Genomic DNA, 16,569 nt, shown 5'->3' on the forward strand with positions numbered 1-16,569 from the left:
AGACAAGAACCCGATACCGAACTTTTACCGAAAATGTCAGTCGATCGACATATTATTTGAATACAGAGAGAATATTTTCCCGATAATATTGTGTCTTGTTTTCAAAATTGGTAAAATCGGCTTAATACTTCCTAGCACCCATATACCCTATATAAAGACTTTCGGACTACTGGTTAAATTTATACCTCATATATCGTTCAATATGTGAGTTATCTTAATGAAAAAGGTCGCCTTTGTCAACTTGTGGCTTAAATGGAAAAATTTTATGAATACTTCCCCCAGCTGCTATATATCTAATATAATTATATTTAATATAATATAAAACCAGGTAAATACCACCACCGCATTGATTTAGTCTCATCGGCATAAAAAAGGTCCTGCGAACCTCTTTCGAGCTTAAAATATTTAGCCAAAAGGGAATACGGTTTAAAATAGTATAACCTACTTTGAAATAATATGCATATTATAAAAATCGCCTGCTTTTTGAAGGCTCAGAGGCAAAAACAAATATTTTTTTGGATCTCGAAGTCTTTCTCAAAAAATATCATCGTCGTTTAATATTCACAAGCTCTACGTAAAGGAACTTCACGGAATTAATATCAACCGCGTTAACAAATTTGTGGTAAGCTCAAAATGCTTCGTCATCTTATGAGTATCTGGTGATGAATTTTTAGGTTTTGTTGGGTATTACAAAGGACCAACGCGCACATCTGTCTAAGATATCAAGCTCTACCTTTGCGCGTGGGCAACCCGACGACCTAACCGATCCTGACCAAACGTACCCCAAGCTGACAAACGAGGCTTTCAACTTTTTTTACTCCTATAATTATATATTACTTACAACTTAAGACTGTTCCATTAGCTGTCGAAGGTTTTAATAAGCAAAGTCGAAGTTCAGTCAACATTCTCCGAAGCTAATTTTATAGCACATACTGCTGCATAGCTTTTCCAGTTATAAGATAATATAAGGGGAAACTTTATCAGATTGTTATCAACTCAAAAATTCATGTTTTAATAATTTTTTGAGAAGATGGGGCATTGGAAAATAAGTAATATTTCGTGATCTTATTGGCCTAACTTAAAATTCAAAAAATTAATAACACTCAGACTTTAAAAGCACAAATTATTTTAAAAATTAAAATAATTTTCATTGCTTTCCGGTACTCACACCAAAATCATGAGGGAAAAAAATGTTGCCTATCCTTACCTGACAAACAGACTGAGACTCTCTGGCTATTATTAATAAATCGACATAGAAATAAGTGGAGTATGCACTTTCGAAGACAGCTTGGAAGAAATTTTAGATTGTGGTAAATTTTCTCAAATAACCATAGTTTACATTATACGCGGTTTATTGACTAACACTTAATTGAAAGAAAAGAAGAAAAACTTCGGTTGCACTTTTCCCAAATAAAAATGTTTTCCAGCACATCACGCTGATCATACAGTATATACAAACTTTATAAAGTCTCCAACGTTTCTGGGTGTTACAAACTTCATGGCAAACTTAATATAACCTGTTCAGTATTTAATTATGCGACCACAAACGGTACATTAATAACATTTCCTTTCTTATCATTATGCCTCGAAATATCCTATCACGTATCCTGTTCGTGATCACTGACTTCACTCTCATCCGCGCCCTCACCATTTCCCATTTGCACACTTCGAAGCAAATATTACCCACAAATTGTGCATAAAGTCGACTTGAAGTGAAATTGCGATTATCCAATTATCCCTTATTATAATATCTATATTACTTCCTGTCGAGTTATCCAATTACCGCACACATTCAAATCGCTAGCCTGCGAAACCAAAAGCAAATTACATTTTTATTTGCGCACCATTCCGGAAAGAGTTGCAGATAAAAACGGGGAGGAGAAGCGATGACGGAGAAAGAGAAGAAATTTTTGTCTAGGCTGAGGCGAAAAGCGAGTGCTTAGAAGCAAAACGGCTAGAAAAGTGCGAATTTAAACTAACCATGTAAAAACAACAACAACAACAACAACATCAACAAAGTGTTGGTTGCAAAGCGAACTGCCTATGCGGAAACGCAATAAAAAATTGGACCAAATGTCGGCAAAAAAGGCTAGAAAATGCAAGTGCAAAGAGTAGGAAGAAAAAATAAATGCAACAACAAATACATACTTAAATGCAACAAATAGAAATTATGGAATGCAAAGGAGCAGGCGAGCCACAGCGGTTAAAATGAGCGCCCGCATGCACATACACCCATATTTACAATAACAACAAAAAAACAAAAGTGTGTGTGCAAATGGTAGCCGTGAGTCCCGAAAAAGAAGAGCAAGAGCAAGCAAATTTAAATTAAAACTTAATACTAACTAAACGGGCCGGCAATGGAGCCGGGAACCTATGAGAATTCAATTACGCCACAAGATGTACCACTTGTGTTGGTGCGAGCGCATGTGCATAGTTGCAACTCAATTCCTTGCATTTTCATAATTTTGAGCGCAAAAAGTTTACCGTTTCACGGCAGCGCACCTCGAGGGAGTAGCTTAAAAGTTGAAATATACATATGTACATATATAAGATTATATTAAATAAGGCAACCTTTGTGTTGTACAGAGTTAACAACTACGGCGGTCTAATAAAAAAAAAACTTTTCAAGCAAATGCGGTGAAAATTTTTGGTCAGAGTTTTTTTTCATGCTCTTCCAACATGTTGCTACAGAGTATAATAGTTTTGTTCACCTATCGGTTGTTTGTATCACCTAAAACTAATCGAGTTAGATATAGGGTTATATATATATAAATGATCAGAATGAAGAGACGAGTTGAAATCCGGGTGACTGTCTGTCCGTCCGTCCGTCTATGTAAGCTGTAACTCGAGTAAAAATTGAGATATCTTTATGAAACTTGGTACACATGTTTCTTGGTACCGTAAGAAGGTTGCCACGCCCACAAAACGCTATTAATCAAAAACATATAAATTGCCATAACTAAGCTCCGCAATAAGATACAAGACTCGTATTTGGTATACAGGATCACATTAGTGAGTTATAATAAGTTTAATGTGGATAAACCGCTAAAGCTATAATAACATAATTTACTGGGAACAAATGTTTTTACCATCTATATCGACGGTGTGAAAACGAGTAAAATCGGGGGAAAACCCCGCCCACTCCCCATATAACGGTACTGTTAACAACTACTAAAGGCGGAATAAATCAAGCACTTAACAAGCCAGAGACATTAAATTTTATCTCTGGGATGGTATAAGATGATTTTATAGGAACCGCGTAAAAAATTAGATAGTGGGCGTGGCACCGCCCACTTTTAGGTGAAACCCCACATCTTGGGATCTGCTTAACCGAATTCAACAAAATTCGGTACATAACATTTACAAATGTTATGGTGCAAAAATTGGCAATGGATTACAACCACGGCTATATCCCATATATCACCATTTTAATTTCCATCTGATTCTGTCACTTTCCACTATGCAAATCAAGCAACAATGATTATATCGGCGTAAGACTTTGCGTGAATAATGCGTTTAAAGTATGCCACCTTGTGACCAAAAATTATCTTAATTGAACCAAAACTGTTCAATCCCCTAGGTACTGAATATGTGGACCCCAGTGCCTATAGTTGACTTTTTACCGAAAATATCGGTCAACATAGAACAAGGCGGCAAGATCCACAAAGAAATCTAAAACGAGCCTTTTGACTTTGCGAGATTATAAAATGTTCGATTACATCCGAACTTAACCCTTCCTTACTTGTTTAATATAAAGTTTTGCCAACACCTGAAGTAATTTTCCGGGCTTTGATTAATTTGATTTAAAAATTTTCGACTTTGTGCAATTGAGCCTTCGTTTTCAATTCCTCCCATGAAGGCCACTCTAATAAAGAAATTAAATTATCATCCATTCATCGTTTAGCGGAGCGCGCGGTATGTTCGAGGTCGTTATGTTGCTAAGACAGCCAAGTAACAGGCATATTGTCGTCAGAATATGAAAGCTTTTCATATCTCAATATAGAAATATACTGGTGCTTATCCATCTGACCTTCAATTTTTATTTATAGACCCAATACCCCTCCATGACATATCACCCTATATCATATATCATTTATTACCGCCGCCGTGCTTCAGCGGGGGATGGGTGATTGGGTCAAACTCTTTACACCGTGGACGCGAAACGTAAGTTTTTCCATCAGTCTAATTATTTTCCTCTCATGCCAAAGGAAGACTGTTTTTCACTCCTTTGGAGTCCAATGACGATATTTTTTGCCGAATTCAAGTCGTATTTTACGATTTCACGCACTGGCTCCGTCGGCCTTGTTTGAGCTCAATAAGCCTTATAAATTAGTCCTGTTAGATACTTGATTGGCCAGCAGACTTGGAACGCAAGAAGAATTTGCTTAATTTAAAGTAAAACATTTTATTTGAAATATAAACCTTGGTCCCATTTTCCAAAGGACCATAATACCTTTTAGAATTTTATTTGAACTTCCTGAAATCAATAACGGTATAAGCTACAAACAATAACAAAAAAATAACGGCGACACCTTCAAACCACCTATTAATAGTACTTCCGAGATACTCTTGACTTGCCAATTAGACCCTGCTTTAAAGTGATTACATTAAATGCCCTTTAACGAACCTACAAAAGTATGCAATAAAAAATGTATCGCTTCGTACAGCCATTGCAAATTCTACCATTAAAATTATGGTGCATGCGGGTATGTATGCGAGTGTAAGTCATTAATTACTTACATGTGTGGTGAATGCTCGTTTACGGCTAAACAGTCGTTACTCAAAAGAATATTTTTAGAGGTAATTTTATTAGCAACGTATTAGGTGTGTGTGCGATTACGGTAAAATAAGTATGCAACTTAATGTAGGCCACGAAAACGGTTTGGATAAGAAAAGCAATACTGATTTTGACCCAAATGACGAAAACTGCAGACAGCGGCTTATTGAACCGAAAAGAGTGAAGGATAAGAAACTATTCGGTATAGATTTCGCCGAGTAATGAAAATTTAAGGCAATGCGGGGATATATTTTCATATATTTGGCTATCTGATAGCAACAACATATTTTGGTAAATCGGATGGAAATGCTTAAATTTTGAATCTTCGAGACATCAGAAAAACTATTTACTTTTTAGGGATACAAAAATTCAAACGTAAAACGAGCTTACTATAGACACAAAAAATCATATAAAACAAATGGTAAGTATTAGTCCTCAGAACATCACTATTTCGAGTTACGATGTTTTATCAGTACATAAGCAATATACGCTGGGGTCAGTATGAGCACACTTGCGTTAATGTTTTTGGCTGTATATTTGTGTAAGCGTGCTGAGTCTTTATAAGGAAAATTTCGCCGAGCATTTCGCTCGCATGCCACTTACCCGACAAAAACGCCCGTATCAACGTAATGAGTGTAGTAAAATATCGTAACGACCGTTATGGCGAACAATGCCAACACACAGCGACGCACGTTGATTGCCTTCAACAGTGGTATGCCGAAGCAGCAGCGGGCAATTAAATTACTGCAACAATTACATGCCAATGCAACGGCAGCGGATGATGACCCATGCGCAGAGCTCGACCCCGACCCCGACATGGACGGCGAAGAGGCCGAGGCACCGTTGGACATATAAAAATCGGCGGGTGAGGAGGCGGAACGCGCGGACGACGCAGCTGATGAGTAGTACAGCGGCGAATCGGACGCGGATGGCGCTTGCGACGGGTAAGTTACATCGAAGTCAGCACCGCTGTCGACGGAGGTGTAGTAGAAACCTTTACTGCTGCGCGTCAAGTTGGCACTGTTGCTGTGCCAATTCCTGGTCGGCTGTTGCTGTTCGCCGTCCGTTGGCAACGCGCTGAGCAGGGCAACCGTGTCGGACGCAGATGTGCCATCACAGTCGACGCCATTGCCAAAATATTTCACATTATTACCGCTGCCATAACTGTTGCCATTACCGGTTATGTTGCCAAAGCCGCCGCCATTGTTAACGGTTTGGCTTTGTATGCGCGCCGACTGTGTTGGTTTTGTTGTACCCGCCACCAGAGTTGTCGCTGTTGTCGGCGTTGGTTGTGGCTGTGGTTGTGGCGTATGCGGATGCTGCTGTTGATAATTGCCACTCCAGCTATGGCCACCACTGCCACCATTGGCATTGGCACGGCGGCTTCGCATTTTCGCTGGCGCTTTGGCATTCGCATTTACTACATCCACACCGTTGACTGCTGGTGATAAATGCGTTTCCGCGCCTTCCGAATGTGCTTGCCAATTCTTCATTGCTGCCGCGGACGTCGCTGTTGCGGGCGTTGACGATGAATGGGCATCGAGCCACGAGGACATCGTTCCTGTGGCCTCATCTTGCAAGCGCCAGTGTTGTTGCTGATGTGGCAGCCACTCATTACCGTTAGTATTTAGCGCCGCTTCGGATGTTATGCCATCAATTGCTTTTGTTATAGTTTTTGCTGTTGCCGTTGTACCGGTATTTTTCGGTTGATTTATGAGGCGCTCATATTTGAGCGATTTCCCGGCCAAAAACTTGCTCATCCGCACACTGCCGTTGTGAGCTGAATTCCCGTTCATTGTAGCGTTGTCAGTATTCATCTCTCTTGTTGTTGTAGTTGTCATATCGTCTGTCGCCTGTTGGTTGAGCGCTGACATTTTGACGGCTGCTGCTGCACAACGAGAGCGTTTAATGCGCCCGCTTGCTAAGCTCTGTGTAGTTTTTGTTGTTGCTCCTACCAGCAATAATTCAGTATCGCCGGTGTTGTTGTCACCGTTGTTATTGTGGATGTTTCGCCTGCGATTCAAACGATTTGATATTGTCATTTGGTATGATGTGCTATTGTTGTTGTTGCCACACGTTAAATTTTTTCGCTGTGGAATTTGTTGCGGTTCGGGGTTTTGTTGTAAATTAGAACTTAATTTTTTATTTGGAATCTTCGCTCGGTGGTGGCGTTGCTGATTTCCATACGTCTAACGGTTTCTCTTGCAGCAGCGCTTTATTCGAGATATGTTTCAAAGCTTTATTGCTTTTCTTTCACAGATGAACTTTCACGTTATTTTGTGCAGCTTTTACAATTTTAGCGAAGATTTCTCGCTTTGGGCGAAGCTTTCACCAGTTTTATGAAGCTTCACCAGTTTTGTGTAGCTTTCCTTTACTTTAGTTGCTTATGGCGTTGAAAGTTTTGTTGAAACTGTTTGAATTGTTCTGCTTTTGTGCAAAAACTAATTTTTATTTACTTATCGCTAATTATTGATCACAAAAGTGGGCTAATAATATGCACAAAAAATTAAGTACGGAATAATGTGATTTAAAATTGAAAAAAAAAAATCGCATGACAATCTTAAGCTGTAGCTTTCATTAGGTAGCTTATATATATATATATTTATGGCTGAGTTAAAGTTAAAATCCTTTATGCTAATTTTTTTTCTAAATTTACTGTTTTAATAAAATATATTATTTTATTACATTTCACTATTTTTCTTAATTAAACTTTGTTTTAAAAACATTTGTTTAGTCTTCACACATGCACCGAAGAAGCCAAAATTCACACCGCGCGAATCTTTCAAACACTTTTCACAACTTCTAAAATAATATTTTTTGAAAACTTCCACTTTTTAACACTCAAAGTTGGCTCACTAACCGCTTGCTCGCGCTGTGTGCTTTCAACAACAAGTCTCTACCTGCTTGCCACATTTAATGCTCTCGTATGTTTATGGTGTTGCCGCCATTTGATATGTTTCCAAATTTTTATGTACTCAACACTTTTCATTTGCGCATGCGCTGTGCCCATTTCGCTCACTGGCTCTTGTCAAATCGCCGCATGGCGCACCGAAGTAGCGGCATTGTGTTGCGTTTGCCGGTTGCAGGCCATATTTCGTTGCATACATTGTTGGTCGCGGCAAATTGTTGCAAGTTGTCACATTTCATTTCATAATCATTTGTGAAATCCGATGGCGAAAGGAATTATTTATTTTCTCAAATGTATTATTTTTTTAGTGTAAACCGTCCGACGTTCATTCTCACTTTACAGTTCGCTACTAATTCAATTCGAGTCCCACTACATTACACGACAAATTGACACGCATGCTACATACATAAGTATGGATGTTCGGCCTCTCACTTTTTCCGTTTGCTGTTTGTCGCTTTGACGCTAATCCGCCTTCAACGCTGTCGATACTTTACGCTTCAACTGCACACGCGGCTTGTCGACTGACTACTGACCGAGCGGTTTCGCGCGCCTATCTCGCCCTCGAGCCAATTTGTTATCTGCAAAACATGAAATGAAAAATAGTTTAAATTATTTACTTTGTAGAAATTTAAATGGTACAATTCATTTTGCTATCACTTTCAATATTTTTTATATTGTTAAATTATGCTTTGGTATTGCAAATATTATATAAATTGTGATATTTATACCCTGAACAGGGTATATTAAATTTACCGCGTAGTTTGTAACGCTGAAAAAGAAACGCCGGAGAGCCCATTAAGCGTACGAGGATTTTTCAAAAAGTATCGCAAATTTTGTATTTCTTAAGAAAGTGTTTATTTATTTATGAACATCTATTTTGTCCCCTTTAAAGTAATCACCCGTAGATATAATGCACTTATGCCAAAGTTTTTTCCAATCCTCAGAGCGCTTAAATAAGTCATTTTTTGAGATCTTGTTCAGCTTCTCCTTCGATGCAGTTTTTATATCCTCAGTCGTAGCGCAGCGTCGTCCTTTCATAGGCCTCAGTTTTTGAGATTTCTGAAATTCACACACATCCAAAACGTTGCTCATTTGTCGAAACTGCCGATATCGGATTGCTATAGCATCTAGTTACCCTACAAGTTGAACGATCAGAAAGAAGTGCTGGTATGGAAAACTTAATTTGATAAGATATCTTCACAAAATTTAGCACGTACAACTGACCGATTCAAAAATAAAGATTTATTAATAACATTTTATGCTATATAAAATGCACCTGTCAAAGGTATTATAGTTTCGATGCCGCCAAAGTTTTTTTATACTCTCGCAACATGTTGCTACAGAGTATAATCGTTTTGTTCACCTAACGGTTGTTTGTATCACCTAAAACTAATCCAGTTAGATATAGGGTTATATATATATAAATGATCAGGATGAAGAGACGAGTTGAAATCCGGGTGACTGTCTGTCCGTCTGTGCAAGCTGTAACTTGAGTAAAAATTGAGATATCTTTATGAAACTTGGTACTGTAAGAGGGTTGGTATTGCAGATGGGCTTAATCGGACCCCTGCCACGCCCACAAAACGCCATTAATCAAAAACAAATAAATTGTTATAACTAAGCTTCACAATAAGATACAAGGCTGGTCTTTGGCACCCAGGATCGCATTAGGGAGGGGCATCTGCGGTAAAAAAAATTTTAAAGTGGGCGTGGTTCCGCCCCTAATAGGTTTAATGTGCATATCTCCTAAACTGCTAAAGCTATAATAACAAAATTCACTGAGAACAAATGTTTTTAGCACCTCTATCTACGGTGTGAAATCGTGTGACAACCCCGCCCACTCCCCATATAATGGTACTGTTAAAAACTACTAAAAGCGTGATAAATCAAGAACTAAACACGCCAGAGTCATTAAATTTTAACACAGGGATCGTATGAGCTGACTTTATAGGAGCCGCATTCGAAATTAGACAATGGGCGTTGCACCGCTCACATTTAGGTGAAAACCCATATCTTAGCATCTGCAAATTCGGTACATAATATTCTTCTCATATTTCTATGCTATAGTGCAAAAATGAGCGAAATCGGATTACAACCACGCCTATTTTCCATATAACACCATTTTCAATTCCATCTGATTCTTTCTACTCTCACTATGCAAATCAAACAACAATGATTGTATTGGGGTAAAACTTTGCGTGAATAATGCGTTTGAACTATGCCATCTTGTGACCAAAAATTGTTTAAATCGAGCCAAAACTATTGAAGTCCCTAGGTACTGAATTTGTTGACCCCAGTGCCTATAGTTGACTTTTTACCGAAAATATCGGTCAACATAGAACAAGGCGGCAAGATCCACAAGAAATCATTTGACTTTGCGAGAGTATAAAATGTTCGGTTACATCCGAACTTAGCCCTTCCTTACTTGTTTTTATTACATTTTTTTTCGTTTTGCTCAATTATTAATTTAAATCTTTAGCCCCTTTAATTCCAATACTTTCTATTTATAAGTGCCTTAATACGTTTTCGTATAAAATACTTGTACTATCAACCAGGGCAACAACTCAGCTTTTATCAATTGTGGTGACCACACATCAGCTGACATTTAATTGCAAACAAAAATCCAAAGAAGAGGTTTACTCTTACATTTAAAAGAAAATCTTTATCAAAACGGCGAAAAATTTGGATGAACTTATGAAATTATTAGTGCTTACTTGAAATCTACATTCTCACTTAATCTTCATTCTTACTCAACCGCATTTAAGCAAACACATCTTTATGTAGAGGAAACAAGTGCGTCTGAGTCATATAGCGCTAAATAAGATAACAACAAAAACAATGTGTGCACATGCGCATTTTTCTTTCTTTATTTTGTCAGTATTTACTTCGAGATTAGACTCAAAGTATTTTGCTTGTTTTTGTTTTATTTCGTTTTCTTGTTATTCAATATTTATTAGCAGAGGTGAAGGTTGAGTGCAAGGGAAAACGGACGTTAGATGTGTAGACTTTGCACGAACTGCACAGAGCACGATGTTGCAATAAGTACAGAGATACTGCCATGCGATATAAAAAAAGCTTATCGGCGATATAAAATTCTTTGAAGTGAGTTTACGGATCTCTCGAACCGAACTCAATTTTTCTATTAGTATACCCTTAGTTGTTCCTCTTTGAAACTAGGTGTATATAATTCATGAATAAATGTGAATAATTACTTAAAACTAACGACAATCTCTAACGCTCAGTTTCTTATGACGGCCTCAATCAAGTATTGCACGCCATCCCACCTCCGAACAGATACCGCAGGTCAAATAGGTTTTAATGCTGTAATATGTTGTTGTGTCATGAAAAACAACTTGCCAGCAATTGAAAAGTGGTTTGAAAATTTTCATGTACCTCTTAAATTGGGAGTTATTATTACTAGCAGAGCTCGTATCGTTTCCATGCTGGACGCCATTTGTATTGTAATTGATGATGTTTCGAGTTAGGCCTAACCTTCAAAGGACACAGGCAATCGGGAGTTGGTCAGTGAGATAGATTATTTTGGCTGACATAAGTTTTGGCATTTTGTAATAATGGGAAAAAGAAAATTCGCGTGAAAAGCTACTTTTTTATGAAAAAAAAAAATGTCGATGATCCCTTAAAGTTTTTTGTTTTAGTGTTGTTCACGCTTCGCACCAATAAATTCCGTACCAAAGACGGTGATGTCCTAAAATGTATCTGTAATTGAAAAGACCAAACCTTGTCAACATTTTGCAGAAAATTCAAAGAGATATGACATCACGACATTTCAATAGTTCGAAACCCGACTACGAAGTATAGAAGGTGTATTGTGATGAGCTGTGAGCTTATAAAAAAAAGCCTTGTCTTCGTATACCCATTTACAATAAACAAGGGCGAAAATAGGTCATTCAAGAGCTTAAGAGCTTCGATTATGTATATCAAGGTTAAGCCAATCAAATACGGATTTTTTATCATTAGAACACAAATTTTCAAATAAACAGTTTGTTAAATTTCTTTTCCATGATAAAATTCGCCAGAAAAACTTCTCGCATCGTAGAAAAACAGCTGCCAACACACAATTATGGACATATTGTGAACAAACTTGACACGGACATAAAAAAGGTTGCATCAATCTAGGAAAAAACATTTCATAACTTCAGTTTGTGCACAGTTCAAAAGGATCTGTCAAATTTGATGAGAATGGTGAGCAAAAAACTAACTTAAATTAGTGATAGATCATAGATAAAAAGTTTACACAAGCATTACGTAGGTTGCTTTTTATATTTCGGGATTTAGCAATCCTAGTGTTGCAATCTGGCAACTCACAACTTTGTCGTAAAGTTTGACATTTTTATTGTATACATACTCAGAACGTTTTGACTTATGATATCTATTTGTGCTGTTTAGGTAACTTAAAATATTCATCTCGGCCAAAAAATGAAATTAAATCGCGAACATTCGCGCGATTATTTTTTACAACTTTCGACGTGGATTAACTTAGCAACAGTGCAACATAGGCATTAGTGAGACCAGCATACCTCAAATATTACATGAGCATTTGACTTTAAAAAAAATTGTTTCATGTCGGATCCCACAGAATTTGTCAACCACTAAAAAAAAAAAAGAGAAAAATGTTAAAACAATACGATAGTGGCACACGTTAGTCGTATGAGTCCGTAAGTAAACAGCTAACTGTATGAATGTTTCAAGATGAGCCAAATCCAACATAAGTTGTTCGCGCACGAAGAAGTTTGAAGCAAATGGTTACGTGTTTTTTGGAAAAATTGGACATGCAACCCTACCATTAGAATAACGAAGAGGAGTAAATTCTGAGTGGTAGACAGCCATCTGTTTCCCAGTTGGTTTTTAAGAAATCAGAAAAACTACGCACCGAAGACGGATCACTCTTCACTACGACAATGCGAGCTCTCACACATTGACTGAAACAACTGCATTTGTGAACACTTAAAACATCGATTTGATAAGTCATTCACCGTATAATCCTGACTTGGGACCGAATGACTTATTTTTATTCCCGTAGGTAAAAAATAAAATAAGAGCTGAATGTTTTTGGTTTTGACACCTGAATAGGCGGTTAATGCGTTCAGAACGCATGTTTTGGAGATACCTCAATCAGAGTCAAAAGTGTATAGATCTTAATGGAGAATATTTTGAAAAACAATAGATCGGTTTTCGATGAATAATATTTGTTTTTATTCTCTAATCCCGAAATATAAAAGGCAACCCTCGTATAGATATTCACTACATTACTTATGTCATCGAGCAGCCGATCTGGTCTTAATCACTTCAATCAGAATTAATGAAAGATAGCGAACATATGACTTTATGAGCCACCTTTCAGGGTGGTTGCCCATTCAGTATACCTAAAACCTTTTATCGCTCAAAGTAGGTGGGGTTATGCTATGTATCAATATATCATATCATAGTTTTCAACATGCAATCAACGCCCGTTTACATTGTTCCGCGTGAATAGGTACTTCATGTTGAACAATGTATGGGAGTATGTATATGTGCGTTCCTGAAAACACGAATCCACTACCTTCATAAATTTTTGCCTGCTCGCCGACACAACGTTTGACAACGTCAATTGATAATAATTGTTAAAAAAAAATTATTTAATCAAAATATAAACACAACCGTTTGATAAGAACCGCCAACACGCCAGCTACTGGCTGCCCCACCGCTAGATAGTGGGCCGCAAGCGGAGAAGGAGGGGCAACACATACATACATAAACACTTATAGGCACTTGCTAGTATGTATAAATATATATATTATGTGTGTAAAACCAAGCCGCCCATTCACTTTTAATTGCCTTAAAATTATTTTCGGTGATTAACTATTAAATTAATTCCATATTATTTCTTTTAATATTTTCAACAAATTTATTATATAACATTCCAAGCTTAATGAATTCGTTTAAATGCTGTAATGAATCCACAGAATATAAATTAAAGCAAATAAAAAGAAACAATAAATAAAAAATTGATTGGTGGTAAAAACGGCTGATGGTGCTTATTTAAATTTTTATTCCCGCTTTGTGTGTTTTAATAATTATTTATGTTTTATTTTATTTTAATTGTGCATATACATTCGTATCGTATTAAAAATCAAGTTCAGTCAATCGTGCTCAGACATTGTCATTGGCTACCTGCTGCGGTTTTATATACCATATGGGCTGGTAAGGCCTGTGGTTTCGAGCGGTGTGAACATTACAGTACAACCTCCTGCAGTGTTCACAGAGATGGTAAAAGATTTTCACAGGATTTCAATCTCCTAAAAAATCAATATAAAAAGATCGAAGAAACGCGTTTGACATATCGTTCTTTTCCGGTCCACAGAACTCGAGAAAATGCTCTCTAGAAATATGTTTGCGATGATGAAAAAATAATCGCCAAGGCTCAGGACCATTTCGATCCGAATATGTTTGCTATTTAAGAGTTCGAACCAAATCAGACGGCTTGAACTCTATGTATACATATTATACTCAGTGGTAAATACCAAATTTTTGCATTCAAGTGACTATGAGAGATGTTTAGCCTGCAGAGATTAACAATTTTTCAAGATTTAGCCCTCACGTGACATTGAAAACAGAAACAGCGCAGGAGTTAGTACCGAAGGCGAAGAAAACTTAAGTCTCTGATCAGTTCATTCATTAGGTGGATAAAGATGGAAACGACAGTACTAATAAACCAATACGAAGTTGTGGATACTCAGCTTGTCACCCTGAACATTTATATACGGGTCATTCCATTCAAAATTTACATTCAACAATTTGTTTCGTGCAAAACATTTTGTTTTGTGTTCTTTGAGGCAAAATATTGGACACGTATTTTTTTCTTTCGCCACAATTTTTCTTTTTCAATTTGGAACTATTTTTATACTCTCGCAACATGTTGCTACAGAGAATTAGATACACAGTTATGTATATACTGATAAATTATCAGGATGATAAGATCGAGTTGAAATCCAGGTGACTGTCTGTCCGTCCATCTCTTATTTCTTTCTAAAGTAATGTTTTTTATAAATCCTTCAGATATTTTAAAGTTATTCCGCAATTCGGGGCGACATAAAATCGATTTAGTCGTTTTAGAGTTACAAATGCTGTAACTAATTCGACTGCATTTTATTCAAACCAAATATGAATCCCGAAATATGAATTACCATCTCCAAATTGTGTGCGCGCACTCATACACTGAAAGCGTGTACAATCGTTTGTAAGTGAACTTGAACTAACCCTCACCCGCGGCGCGTGAAAATAAATACTGTAAATAACAACAACAAATACATAATATTAATATTTTCATTTTTGAGAATTTTAAGAGCATGAAATTGTATTAATTTAATTGTTTCCAATTATTTATGCGCGACAGCGTGCTACGGACAGCGTATAATTTATGGAAAAACAATAACGGAAGTTAAGTGCCTGTGGGAATGCCATAAACAAATGCGATTGAAATTAAAATTTAAATCCATGCAATCTTAGCTTTTAATTGCAATAAAAAATGCTGTTGAATATAAATTACAATTTTTCGATGATAGTATTTGTGGATAATTTTTGAAATTTATCGACTTCATTACCAAAGGTAATATTTGGAAGTACCGAAGTTCTTCAAAAAAAATGTTTATTTAATTTGAATTTCATAAACTTCTCTGGTACTCGTAAGAAAATGTTCAACTCATCATAATAGAGTTATCAAAATACCATACAAGTATTTCATAAGAACGGAATCAGATGCACAATTTAACCTATTTTTTTTTTAAATTTTAATTCTTAAAATTAACACTAACAAAATAAGCGTCTTATCAACATATACGAGTATGTATATCTGTGCCATACTCCACTCCAACCCAATCATTTCGAAATGTTTCAGTTCGCGCTCTCCGAGGGTGACATATGGATAACAGTATAGTCAAAATTAACAAAGGCCATCGAATCACCCCTACTGATCTAATTTCTAACATTCGGAAAGCCAATATATCAGACAACCGTTTAAATATCTTAAGGTAACATAAGTTCACATGGCAACGATAAGTAAAAGGTGTTTTTTTATTTAGTCATGTGGTTTTCAAAAACAAAAACTAAATTGCATATGATTTAGTTTTAATTTAGCTTTATTATAAAGACAAGCAAGTAGCGCTTGTTGGAACCAAATGTCGTAAACATTCTCTAATTCAGCCACGAAAAAGTCATTAACCATACATCTATAGTGTTCCCAATTGACTATTTTATTATGGCCGGCTTAATTCTTGAAGAAATATGGACCAATGATTCCCACACAACCAAAAGGGAGCTTTAGCGTGTTTGCATTGGTGGCCATCTCGTTTCGGGCCCATTGACCGTACGTGCGATCGTTCGGCATCAATTCTTGCACAAGTTGAATACTCTGCTTAATAGCAGCCGAAACCGATCCTTGCTTGGTCAAATTTCCCACTCTGCTAGGCAATTAAGTCGATCTAATATTGGAACCAGCGCACGATGTGTCGCCCGAACCATACGATTATTTTGGTCATAAATATGCATGATTTGCAACCGTTCCGAAGTTGGTATGTCCTTTTATTTAATGTATGAAAAAATATCTTTACCTTTTTAAGTGTTAATGCGCGGATTCGTCTAACGGTGCATTCAAGTATGACATTCGAAGAATCTTATGTAAAATTTTTACGAAGAAATATTAAAAACACGGCAATGGCAGCAATTATTCGAAAATGTCTCGGAAGAGAGAGCAAAATCAAAGTTCATTTGATAGATACAAGTTTTTCCCAGGTAACGTGGAGAGGGTTTTTCGAAGTTTAAATTTTTCGTCTTTTTGGAGCACTTTTAAGGAAAAATTATGGCGTAATTTGTTACTGTAAACTAAACA

At 36.8% G+C, this 16,569-nt stretch overlaps 1 protein-coding gene across 5 annotated transcripts in view; it reads right to left on the reverse strand.

Moving 5' to 3' along the window:
- Window positions 1–16,569, reverse strand: part of sfl (N-deacetylase and N-sulfotransferase sfl) — a 247,841-nt gene that overhangs the window by 108,063 nt on the left and 123,209 nt on the right. For all 5 annotated transcript variants that reach the window (XM_036365340.2, XM_036365327.2, XM_036365307.2 and 2 more), the window contains one exon: window positions 5,381–8,263. In XM_036365340.2, coding sequence (XP_036221233.1) covers window positions 5,381–6,819 — 1,439 coding nt within the window. In that variant the 5' untranslated portion in view covers window positions 6,820–8,263. The remainder of the gene's footprint in view (window positions 1–5,380; window positions 8,264–16,569) is intronic.

The sequence above is a fragment of the Bactrocera oleae genome, chromosome 6 (genome assembly GCF_042242935.1).
Source record: "Bactrocera oleae isolate idBacOlea1 chromosome 6, idBacOlea1, whole genome shotgun sequence".
In the NCBI taxonomy this organism is placed as follows: Eukaryota; Metazoa; Arthropoda; class Insecta; order Diptera; family Tephritidae; genus Bactrocera; species Bactrocera oleae.